The sequence below is a fragment of the Anoplopoma fimbria genome, chromosome 9 (genome assembly GCF_027596085.1).
Source record: "Anoplopoma fimbria isolate UVic2021 breed Golden Eagle Sablefish chromosome 9, Afim_UVic_2022, whole genome shotgun sequence".
Taxonomy (NCBI): Eukaryota; Metazoa; Chordata; class Actinopteri; order Perciformes; family Anoplopomatidae; genus Anoplopoma; species Anoplopoma fimbria.
Genome location: NC_072457.1, coordinates 11,988,891 through 12,002,016, shown reverse-complemented (window position 1 = coordinate 12,002,016; position 13,126 = coordinate 11,988,891). Strand labels below are relative to the sequence as shown.

The 13,126-nt window shown below is 43.0% G+C and overlaps 1 protein-coding gene across 1 annotated transcript in view; it reads left to right on the top strand.

Annotated features, from left to right (window-relative positions):
- The window catches only part of bnc2 (basonuclin 2), an 89,880-nt gene extending 77,731 nt beyond the window's left edge, over positions 1-12,149 (top strand). The window contains exons 4-5 of the mRNA XM_054604829.1: positions 1,945-4,349; positions 11,216-12,149. Of these exons, the coding sequence (XP_054460804.1) occupies positions 1,945-4,349; positions 11,216-12,038 (3,228 nt within the window). The 3' untranslated portion in view covers positions 12,039-12,149. The remainder of the gene's footprint in view (positions 1-1,944; positions 4,350-11,215) is intronic.
- The last annotated feature ends 977 nt before the right edge of the window (positions 12,150-13,126 follow it).

Sequence of the window (13,126 nt, the reverse complement as noted above, 5' to 3'; positions counted from 1 at the left end):
ATACTTTTATTAGGATTCTTTCTTAAGAAATGTCTGGTTGTGGATCTTTTTAAAGATTCACTTTCTTATCTGCTTTCACTTTTTTTGTTTCAATTAAATCAAATGGAAGTACTAATGCCCAGATGGCCATGCAGTATGAAATAATAGTGCCTGGGCTAGAATTTAAAGTCATACCTCCAGGCATAAACTCCAGAGCGCACACAGAATGAAAGTGTAAAATGTTTTTTAATGTATATTTAAGAACAAATACCCCAGTGACTATTGATGCTTCGTCTCAGAAGAATCTATTTCTCCAGTATATCTGAGGGCATGATGTGAAAACACTCACACTTTTATTTTCTCTGTTTTTCTGCTCTTCTTCCTCTGTGTCTCTCCTGTACTATCTCTCTTTCACTGCCTCTCTTTAAACATTTATCTTCTGTTTTCTCCTTTCAGACCCTTTGTGCTTTGTGGTGTTGGTTTTTACAGCTTTTTACTCCGCACCAGAGTTGCCATTTATCTTTTATAGATGCCAGTAGCTAGGAGCACATATGAATTGTTACCATTTCACTGTGACTAATTGTCATCGCATGCGTTTATTCCCTTGATGCCACTGCGCCTGGTTCCCTGGGAACCTGTGTGTGAAGTATTTACACTAAGTATTTACTCTCTGTCTCGCTTTCTCAAGATTTCTATCTTGTTCAGGCAAACACTGATATCATAGAATATTATATACCAACAGCAGCAGTTACTGTAAGAGGACAATTTTGTTAAGTGTTCTGTCATCGGTCCTATAAAACATGAAGTAATGTGGGTTCTTACAAGAGGACACTACATTGTAGTTCAACCACAAACTAAATTATCAGGTTGTGCCAATATTCTTTTCCCAGAAACCCTTGCCATCTCTTGATGTTTGACAATGTGCACACTTGCAAGGAGTCTATGTTTTTTTTTATTTTTCAGCGATTAATACAAGTGCTTTATTCAGATAAACATAGAGTCCCATTGTAATAGTTCTGGTCTATCACGATTGAAATTTGCTTCTCACCATTCCTAGGCCTCCAAAATACAGGAACTGGAAAATCCAAAAGTTCTTTCTATTGTTAATGTTTGCTAGTTTGCCGTTTTCACAGGAAGCCACTGTCAACTGAAAATGAATAATAAGTTGACAGTGTCCCAAATTAAATGAAAAAATGAAAGACATTATTTAAGGTTGTGCATCTGTCAAACCTTCTAAACATATTTATCCTTTAGACCTCACTAATATACAAGCATAATACTGTAAATATGCAGCCTGCCAAATGAAAGGAACACAGGCTCAATGCCACTGTCAAGGCATACAACAAACCAAGCTTAAATAAACATGAGTTTTTTCTCTCTGAATGTCCAAAGCCATTCCCTGATACAAAGTGTAGCAGTCCCATCCTCCCTTAAGCATTTCACTGCCTTAGAGATGGAGAACACACTGAGAAAAATGCTTGCCAGCCAAGGTGCGATTAGTGGCTTGCATTAATTATGCTATTATTTCTACCATTTCTTCTCTTGCTCACACAATTTGTGTTTCCCTAGGTGCAGTTTGTGTACAGAGGGAGTCCTAGGAAGAGTTCACATCTTTTACAAAGCTGTTTTGTCAGTCTCACAGATTAATATCCCCACAATGTTACAAGTCACAGAGAGCTGTTATCACCCAACCTCAGTGCTTTCGATTTATTTGCTTGAAACTCTTGCCTACTGTCATCACCTTGTCATTAATGATCACATTCTCAGGGACGATTTCTAGAAAAAATAGATTTTCGACAAAGCTCTGTTACTTGTCGCTCCAGTAGCATCTGAATTTCATGTGCAGAGGAGCTTGCCCTTACATAATAACCCTTGCTCTAACTTCTCCTTTGAACAAACTGATTATGCACAATCAATAATGGTTTGCATTTTTGTCTTCTCTCCTGTCTCTTTTGGGGCATCTAGGATGCTGCAGGCAAAGTGCTGGACCGTTGGACCATCATGTCCCGAGAAGAGGAGATCATCACCCTGCAGCAGTTTCTGCGCTTTGGAGAGACCAAGTCCATTGTAGAACTGATGGCCATTCAAGAGAAGGAAGGTCAGGCAGTTACAGTTCCCTCCTCAAAAACAGACTCCGGGATTAGGACATTTATTGAAAGCAACAACAGGTCCCGCAGCCCGGGACCCCTGACACATCTGGAAAGCAGTAGCCCATCCAGCATTCACCATTTTGAGAATATCCCCAACAGCTTAGCCTTCCTCCTGCCTTTCCAATACATCAACCCAGTCTCTGCCCCCATGCTCGGCTTGCCCCCTAATGGCCTGCCTATGGAGCAGTCTGCTCTCCGGCTCCGGGAGCCCAGCCTGCCAAACCAAGGTGAACCGGTGGACACCAGTGAGTCGGAAGTGTCCCTGTCACCTTTCCGCACAGGCCAGAGCCCAAGTCGTGGGGCCCTGGGAGCCATGAACAACATTGAACCCAAGACAGAGCCCAACCACAGGGCATCACCGATCTCACCAACCCCTTCCACCCAGCAGTCTCAACAACAGCAGCAACAGCAGACACAGCTCCAACAGCAGCAGCAGGGCCAACAGCAGTCCCAAAATCAACCTCAGCAATCCAACAGTTTGAGTGACCACCACGTCCACCACCAAGTCCACCACCATTTTGTGAAGGACGAGCAGTCAAAATCCATCAGCCATGCTTCCTTTTCCTCAAAGATGCATCGCATGCGTCGCATGGGATCCACCTCACGCAAGGGTCGTGTGTGCTGCAATTCTTGTGGCAAAACCTTTTATGATAAAGGCACCCTTAAGATACATTATAACGCTGTGCACTTGAAGATCAAACACCGTTGCACCATTGAGGGTTGCAATATGGTCTTCAGTTCACTACGCAGCCGCAACCGCCACAGTGCCAATCCCAATCCACGGTTGCACATGCCCATGCTGCGAAATAACCGCGACAAGGACCTCATCCGTTCAACCACTGGTACACCTGTCATCTCAAGCAGCAAGAATGGTGGCTTTACACTCACCAGCCCTGGAAGACCACCACTGGGCTTCACAACCCCACCAGTGGACCCGATGCTTCAGTCACCCCTTAATAGCCCACTGGTATTCCCCTCCCTGAAGTCGGTGCAGCCTGTCCAGCCAGTGCCCCCATTCTACCGCACACTTCTGTCACCTGCGGACCTCTGCAGTCCTCCGGTGTCACTGCCCACCAGCCCCATCCTGCCCACAACCACCAACAGTACCACCCTGATGGACCAACAACAACATCTCCTGGCTGCAGCAGGGGCTTCCCACAATAATATTCATATGTCGGAGGTAGGACCCATGTCCCACCGCTTGCATACACCTAGTGCCAATCATGACCTCAACCATGGCAGCTGTGATCCCACGCCCAAAAAGAAGCCTCGTAAATCGAGCATGCCAGTGAAGATTGAGAAAGAAGTGATTGATGTGGCAGATGAATACGATGACAAAGATGATGATGATGACGACATCCACCATAACCACCACCATCACTCAACCCTTCTACACAACAATGTCAAAATGAATGGTAACTGTAACAGCAACAACAACAGCGGCAGTGGTACTGGAAACCACAGTGGTGGTAGTGGGCAGCAATCTCCTTCCATGGATGAGATGAGCCCCGGCCTAGCTCTGAGAGGGATGATGAGACAGAGTGAAGATGAATGCAGGGAAGGGACAGGTAGTGAAAGCAGGGGTGGAAATGATCATCAAGGCTCTGGTGAGCTTCGTTGTATGGGCAGCTTCACCTCTGAGGACCAGGATCATGAAAGAGACTTTGAGAATGAATCTGAAACCTCTGATTCCAAGATGTTCTACCGTGATGAGCTGATAGATGTGGATGAACAGCAAAAACACAGTAGGGGTGGAAGGTGTCTGGACAAGGATCAAGACGATGAGGGTTGTGAGGAAGCCCAATTGAGAAAGGAAATGGAAGGCAAGGGCCATCCCTCACCCTCCCCTCATCAGCCCCCTATCAGGATCAAGGAAGAACTCAACGATCCTACTTACGACATGTTCTGCATGGGCCAGTATGGCCTCTATAATGGAGGCATGGCGGCGGCTGCTGCTGCTGCAAGCATGGCTGCTCTACATGAGAGCTTCATCTCTTCAATGGGCTACGGTGCCAGCCCACCCAAATTCCCTTCTTCTCAATCACCAGAGGGAGATCCATGCTCGAGTCCTGACCCCAAGATCTGCTACGTGTGTAAGAAGAGCTTCAAGAGTTCCTATAGCATGAAACTCCACTACAAGAATGTGCACCTCAAAGAGATGCACGTGTGCACTGTGGCTGGCTGCAACGCTGCCTTCCCTTCCCGGCGGAGCCGAGACAGGTTAGTGCTAATGCAACCATTTTATTTTAATGCAATCGCAGGTAGGTTCAATGGAAATGTTTAATTCAATATGTATCATCTATTATGATTTAATGCACTTTACAAATTTACAAAATAGACTACGTTTATTTTATAGGGTTATAGTGGTTTCATAAAAGTCATCAACAGATATCAGCATTTTTGTGAGCGATGTTACTTTTCATTTCATGTTAAAAACAAGATTAAGCTGCAGTATTTCAGTACTGTATGACATTTACCTGGATAGGCTATCACTTCACATCTGTTAGCTAATTCAGCTCTAAAAAACAGTTTCAGGGACATCTGCTCCTTGTCAAGTCAGAGTTCAGAAGAGTAGGGTGTCAGGATTAAAAACACATAAACACACATTCAAACAAGCACTAGGCTGTACACATCAACCCTGCAGCTGCAGTGTGTTGTTTACCTGCCCTCACTACCTCACCTTGTGATAGAGAGGTGAAGGTGCATATATTAACATAGGCAGCGGTTTTTCAAACCACTGCATTTATTAGCGCATTAGGAGGTGAGGCTAGCCATATTCACCTGGGCTTGTTAGCACATATCAGTCCCACACACTCACTCTGCAGAATATATATGCTGTAGCAGAAGTGGCAGCAGGTGGATGCCATAACACATGCTGGAGGTACATAACATCACTATTGCCCTGGGCAAGCACAGGCTCCATAGGGGATTACAAACAACTAGGGTTTTTTCTTTTGCATCATGGGAGCACTTTTAAGAGTTATATTGGCCGAACATCCAGACATGGTTATTAAGGAGAATTTCTCAATCCTTTACATAGACAGTAATAATATCCTTTATCATTTTAAACACCTCTAATGCTCAAATTCCATCTTTTTAATAAAACATAGCTGTTTTATATTAGAACCTTACTCAATCTGCTTTCTTTAGGGCAATAGAAAACAAATAAATAAATAAAAAAGATTTATCTTGAAACACCTGTGACAGGCGATACTTTTATTTAAGTAAAGGAAAAGTTACAACATACTGCTTGCTTCCAATTGAGAAACAAATCTTCCCAGAGGGATATTTATATTTTTCCTTAGTGTGTTTTTTTTCTCACACACACACACTATCTCTGCCCCCCCCCCCCCCCCCTCCCCCTCCATCATCCACCCAAACTGCTCCTTTTCTACCCCAAGCCTTTGATAACGTTGGCATCTGTTCCTACCACTGTTTGTTCATTAACAGCATGTAAAGGGAAGCAGGTGATTCTGGGACTCTATTAGTATTGATGTGGGAGGGGAACAGGGGGAGCAGAGCAGGAGACAAGGTAGCGTTAGTGAAGGTGAAGCCCTGCTGCTCACCTGACGCAACTGTGCCGACAGCAGCAAGATGACAGGAAGGGTTATTATAGAGTGCACCGCCTCAGTGTGGTGTACTGCCACCGGTTTGTTAGCTCCCTTCTTTTGACAAGGCTTTAGGAATAAAGGATGCCTGAGGCCTGATCGACCTGCTGTTCAACATGTGTATGCACACGTAGACACATGTACAAACGAATAACAGAAAAACTATTTGCTCTTCCATACACCTCATCTCTTTGTAATTATTCTCTTAATGCTGTCAAACAGTTGTTGGATTATTAATTGCCTTATCTGAATTTTAAAAAGCAAGATGAGAGCTCCACGGTACATTATAGGGGAATTTAACATGAGAAAATATTTCCATGGGAGATAGGAGTTACACCTCAGAGTTTTGTAAACTGGAAAAAACATCTTCTTAATCTAGCCTCATTATTACACGGCAGATATTGATCAAATTGTATTGGTGCTAAGGTGGATACAGTGATTCAGACAGTAACATTCCCACAGCTGCCCTGCTTTTTTGTGATGAGTTGACAACAGCAACAATTTTAAATAATCATTAGAAAAGAATAGGTGGAAAGGATGGTGGCTGGAGGTACATTTTCACTAAAATACAGCCAGGCCTTTTGTATCAAAGCCAGGGGTGAGTGGGGTGATTTAGACGGGCACAGAGAGTTTAGAGATTAGACCACATAACATAAAGAATTGTGTGTGTGTGTGTGTGTGTGTGTGTGTGTGTGTGTGTGTGTGTGTGTGTGTGTGTGTGTGTGTGTGTGTGTGTGTGTGTGTGTGTGTGTGTGTGTGTGTGTGTGTGTGTGACAGTTTGACTCCATGATGAAACACCAGCATGTAAATGCAATTGAAATATATGAAGTGGCAGAACATATGGGAGATAGAGATCACTTTGTAGGGACAATAGCTGCCATGAACATGAAGCATCTTTAAAGGCGGGGGGTGTATAATATAGTTCTTGATGGGTAAGACCTAAGCACACTATTGTTTCCATACTTTTTCTGTGGGGGATAAATTCCTGATAGCATATGGGACATATTACTTTGCCGCTGGTTCAAACAGGGAGCAAAAAAGCAGAAAGAAGAGCATTAAAAAAGCTAGAGGAATCCTTAAGCTTTGAGATGAAGCAATACATAAACGGGGCTCACATCAAATCCATCCCTAGATAATCCTCTAATGACATAATGTATATTTGAGTGTAATGGTGGCAATAAAACGGGAATATAATTTAGTGGTTTTCATAGGCGCACATAAGATCACACTGCATGAACAAGGATATTTTCTCAAAATAATGTTGAGAATTTGTATTTAATTAGATAGGTCAAACTCCATTGTTTTTCCGACTTTCATTTTTTGGCCAACTGTTTTTTTCTCAAGAAATTATTAAAAAAAAGCATATCTGTCCGGTTGTTCATCTCAGTCATAGATGAATGTAACACTTAATACTTAACACAAAGTAATCCTCTTTAAAAAAACAAAAAAGGACCAAAATATGATCACATTGAATTTGTTTTTTCAGCTGAATAATACATGCTAAAGCAGTATTTTAATATGCAACCCTGCCTGGCTTCCTCTTCTCAGTACCTCCCAAACACAGCTGTTGACATCCAGCAAAAGGAAAGTCCAAGTACCTCTGCATATCTGATAAGTCCACTGACCGAGTGAGAAGCCAAAGGCACGTAAACATACCATCAGACCTGCAGCTTCAAAAGCTCTCGTATCAAAGTAAAAAAGAACAAAAAAGAGGTCATTTGATCTATACTGAGAAAAACAACCATGAGCCAATGACATTGTCAGAGTAGGACACAATGTGAATGTGCTGCCACGGAAACAAAGTATCACTAGTGCTTGTTCACTTTGGATACCTGCCCTATTTAGTATGATTTCACACAAATACACAAACATTAGGTCCCATGCATACTGTGCATACACACACTGAGGAACGCAGGGAAAGATAAAGGATTTAATGTGCCCTTGAGCAAGCGTGTAATGGTTGTGTTTTGATTGTATAACAGAGACCAAAATAAGAGAACGTGGGTATGTGTGGTTTTACGGTGGGGTGTTTTCTCCCAGCCTCCAAGCTGCCCGTCGGTAAATGATTGCATATTTATTGTGGGGAGCGAGCAGCGTCGGCAGAAGTGTTGAGGAAGATGCATGATTAACGGCTAGATAGACGCGCGTACCAGCCATCATCACCATTATTGGCCTCGTTAATCATATTTTTTGACAAAACTTGTCTTACTTATCTCACTTTTATCTGCTTGTCCCGCTTTTCTTTTTTTCAACCTTCACTCCAACACTTAAACTCGCTCCTATGTCGCTACAGCAAGTAGCTTCTTCCACATTCCCATGGTGCAGCAGCGCGCGGCCCGTGGTCCCTGCATGGGCCGCTGCAGAGAGAGTGAAGGTTAATTATGTTGGAGAGTCTCTTTCCTCCCCTCTCCTTCCTCTCTCTGTCTCCCTCCCTTTCCCTCGGCCCCCTCACGGCATGTGGGCCCGGCTCCACTGCTTCACAATTAGCTCTCTGTTTGTCTCTTATAAACAAAGGGCACGATGCTCATAGAGAGAATATGTAAATAAAGCCACGCACCCCAGATCAAAATATGAGATGATTAGAATACAGGAAATACTTTAACATCCCTTTAATTTAAGACTTATTCTTTGTTATGTCTTTTTTTTTTTTTTTACAGAATAAGAGGAATTATTACTTTATTAATCAAATTCAAGTACATGGAAATGTACTAGAATGTTTTCATGTAATATTTAAAGCATATTTAATGTCTATGCAGTCATTTATTGAGGATCCTCAAATCATTTTTGCAGCCCATGCTGTTGAACACAATGAAACACTGAATCAGTGCAAAGCAGTTAAAACTGTGACAGAGAGTGATGAATGTTACTAAAACTCTTGTCCTCCCACTTATACCTTAAACCTCATAACACACCCGAATGACAGGAAAGACAAAGAACCTCTCGTGTCAGTTTAACACCACTCAGCTTTCCATCTCATTTACACATTATGAGTCATTTAGACAACACACACACACACACACACAGACACAAAAACAAGGGCAAGGGCCATCAGACGAACCTAAAGATGATTAACGCCGGTTGGGACAGACACACTCTCGCTCTTCCTCCTCTGCACAGTCAAAAATGGGCTCTCTGGAGGCCTCCCCCATCTTTTGGGCAAAGATGAGACTGTCAAATTGGTTTGCCAGCCACATTATTGGCCAACAGGGAGGTAGAGATGGAAGGGCGGGGGGGCAGGAGTTGGGTTTGGGGGAGGAAAGATCGAGCGTAGCAGAAGTGGAGTGATGGAGGTGGAGGGGAATGGGAAATGGGGCATAAAGTCTTAATCTGATAAATGAAGGGATAAGTGTATTATGCCCACTGTGTGTGGATTCAGCTGACTTATTTAGATTTTTAGGGCATTATCCAACACAGGATCTAAATAATAATATTTATGCAAATGATCATAAACTGGGCTCTTCTTCTCATCTTCATCTCCTGAGATTAAATCATTTCCACATGGTTACAAATGACATATCATAAAATGCCTTTTTTTTTTCTTCAATTCTCCATCTATTTTATTTTCATATATACCTATGTACATTAGAATAAAAATGTGAATATTATTAATATAGATTTTGTTGTAATATTATAACAATATGGTGTGCATTTCAGAGTATTTAAGATGGCTAAAGCGCAGACTACTTACTGCATGATATTAAGCATGTTTAACTTTAATATCTAAAACTGAGATAGACATGGTTAACTTAGAGCTTATTAGCAGTGAGAAGGTGTTGTTATAGAGATGGAGACATGTTGCAAAGGACCTGCCTACCTGAGCATCATCAACAGCATCCTGAGCTTCAGGCTTAACTGAGCAAAATCTGTGGCCCCTCTTTATGTCAAAGCCTGTTTGGTATCCCTGCAGAAATTGTTCCCATTTCCTTATACACTGATCACTGACTGCAGCATACACACTCTGACCTCTCACAGCCAAGCGTCCACACATGTGGTTGACAAGGCAGCGATACAGCGCCACAGACATTGAATCATGACTCCCATATTTTAGCCATAAGCTTACACCATCTGTACTATCAAAGGACAAAAAAAAAGAACAAAGGATTTATAAAGTCTTTTTGATCGAAGTCCCGTTATATGGAAGTAGTATATTTTCCCTTTTTTCACACATACACACGCAGACAAAAGCATGTGCAAAAACACACACACACACATGCAGTGACAGCCACGGCCAATCGATTTGCCACGCTCTCTCTCTCCTCAATGCTGACGATGCTTGAGTGGACGGGTTCCTGGTTGCCTGGTTCACAGAAAAGGGTCCCTCAAATGAATGTATTTCTACCTCTTGCAGGACAATGTCGGATAGGGAAGTAAATAATTAAAGGAAAGGGACCCTTTTTGACTGCATCAACCCTGCCACTGCTGGTAAGCTCTACTATCCATTGTGACTCCATTTTTGCCCATCCTGCTAAGGATGACCGTTTTCTTTTCTTTTGATTTTTTTTTATTGTTTTTACACACTCGTGCCCTCCCTGCATGGAAACCCCTCACATTAAAGGAACTGAGTGTTTGCATATTATTTTCTTATTTGATGTAAGTGCTTACCTGATATGAGAGGAATGGGCCTTGTGTATGTCATACCTGACGCAGGTAGCTAGCTGCTTAAATTTTGTTTTTGTGTTATGCAGTTTTTTTTTTTGTGACATGTGTGCAGTGGGTCCCCTTTTGACTTGGTAACTGGGAAATTGGAGGGAAAAAGGCATCGAGTCAGATCTCTCAAGCACATTTCACCTTGCATCTTGAAGCATGGCTTTGTTTGCTAACTGAAATCGTCACTAATTGTATCTTGGCTTAAGCATGGCACTTGTTACTTAGTTTCTTTCATCAGCTGTAGCACATTGTGTGATACAGTTAGCCTTGTGTTTGGGAAAAAATCCCCATCTTAATTAAATCCAGGGCTACATAAAGACATGTTCATTGAGGTGCTCGATTAAGCCACCTCCAATAGGGAATGAATGCGATAATGCTGTCAGGGCCTAGTGCTAATATGCTATCCAGTTCCCCTCGATTATCACATTACCACAGCTCGAATCAATTGATAAACTCCCATTCAATATGGTGGAGTATTTAATTGAGTCAGAGTCTATTGGATTTGAGGGCTGTGCAGTGCAGACATGCTGACAGCGGTAAACACTAGCAGGATGCTCTCTCTCTCTGTGCAATCTCTTTCTGAGGAGAGCTGCAGGATGAATTTCTGTTTCTGTGTGACTGTCTGTGTGTACGTATAAGTAACAATAATGGGTAGTGGTTCTTAAATATTAAATCTTAGTAGCCCGGTACCATTTCACAGAATACAGATAACCTGACAATATGAAAGTACAAATAAATGTAATTCAACGCTGTAGCTCTTTTGTAATTGAGAGGTAATATATATTCCTCAGACACTTGAGCAGTCTGATTTACAACCTTGTCTCCCCACAGGCACAGCTCCAACATCAACCTGCACCGCAAACTGCTGACCAAAGAGCTGGACGACATTGTCCTGGACCCCCAACTCCCTCCACTGCCCAAGGACCTGCGAGCCGAGTTACTGGCCAAGATCTACGCCGGGCACCACATGGGCTTGGACCCGTATGCCGGGATGGGCATCGGAGGTGCCAGCCTCCGGCCCACCGGCCTGAACCACAATGCCCGTTCCCTGATGAGCAGTGAGTATCCCCACCACCCTCTCAACCATAACCTTAAACACCACCACACCAACGGCTTCTCCCGGGGCCAGCCAGACGACTACATGGTGTTGGACCTGAGCACCACATCCAGTGTTCAGTCCGGCAGCAGTGTCCACTCCTCACATGAGTCAGACGAGGGCAGCGACGAGGGCATCCTATTGGATGACTTGGAGGAGGAGGAGGGAGAAGAGGATGAGGAGGAGGGCAACAGTGAGGGGGAGGACTGCTCCCAGCATGCCGAGGGGCAGGCTGAAGGAAGGCATCGGGATGAGACTGGAGAACTAAGGGGTGATGGACATGGTGAGGGGTTGGAACCTTCCTCTTCGCCGTTCCTCTTTTCGTCCACCGGGGGCAGTAACAGTGGCAGCAGTGGGATCCTCTGCAACATCTGCCATAAAATGTACAGCAACAAAGGAACCCTGCGTGTGCACTACAAGACTGTGCACCTGCGCGAGATGCACAAGTGCAAAATCCCCGGTTGCAACATGGTGTTCAGCTCTGTGCGCAGCCGTAACCGACACTCTCAGAACCCCAACCTCCATAAAAACATGCCCTTCTCTACAATGATAGACTAAATAATGACTTGCTACTCGACCCTGCTGTCAGTCGGCCCACTCCTCCCTTCATTCCTCATCCTTATTCCTCCTCAAATTAGCTTTTAATCCCTGCCCAGGGCCATCAAGTACAAGCTAAATGCCTGTATGCCTCCTGCCCGTCCTCTGTTAGTCATCGCAAGACATTTCTATGTCCCTCTATAAAATCCATCGACTCTAAATACAGTTTATTATTGTGACCTTTGACTTTTCCGTCTTTGGAAGAACAGGAAGACGCTCTTGCGCATGGAGTTTGCATTATAACAAAACTCCAGTCGTTTTTTTGTTTTTTTTTCATAAGCTCCTCCATCTTTCCTTTCAGACTTCTCCCCACTATGTTTTTATGTCGGTCTCCAAAGAATCTATTCAACTCTTATTTGTGACTTTGCCTGCAGAAATGATAGTATTGAAAAAAAAAAAAGAAAAATCTTCTTGTTGTATTTGTGTAATGATAGCTTTTAAATGAACCCGTTACAAAAGCATGACAGCTTCATTTGTAAATAATGTCCCAAGAGGCTTTTGGTGTAAAAGAGTTGTGTTGATGGTTGTTTGCTTCTTTTTTCTCTCTCGTTATGGTTTATGTTACAGTCCAGTACAATACTTCCAGCTATAGGCAAGAAAGAGGTAGCATCTTACTAGCTTGACTCATTTATGTTAGCTTCAAAGACACGTTTTTAGAGTCCTAGGAAAAAAAAGAATATCATGTGACTTGTTTTATCTACTTGTTAGATATTCAGAGGTTGCCGGCATGCTTTTTTAGGCTCCTACACTGATATCATTCTCTGTATTTCTATTTTTTTTTTTTTTTTTTGGTCTGTTATGTTTATGAGCTTTAGTATACAAATTCAGTTTTTGCACTTTGCATCTATACAAGGGGATGTGTAATATTATTATAATGAGGACTTTTGCAATGGTGAGTTTAGGTGTTGTTCGGGGTCATTGATGGCTACAGTGCCAAGGTAAATGATAATACCTTCAACATACTTGTGCCAGTTTCTTTTTGCACATGCTCAGTTTCAAACACAGTTTCACAACAGAAAACGTCTTGCCTCCCTGAACAAAACCTGAGA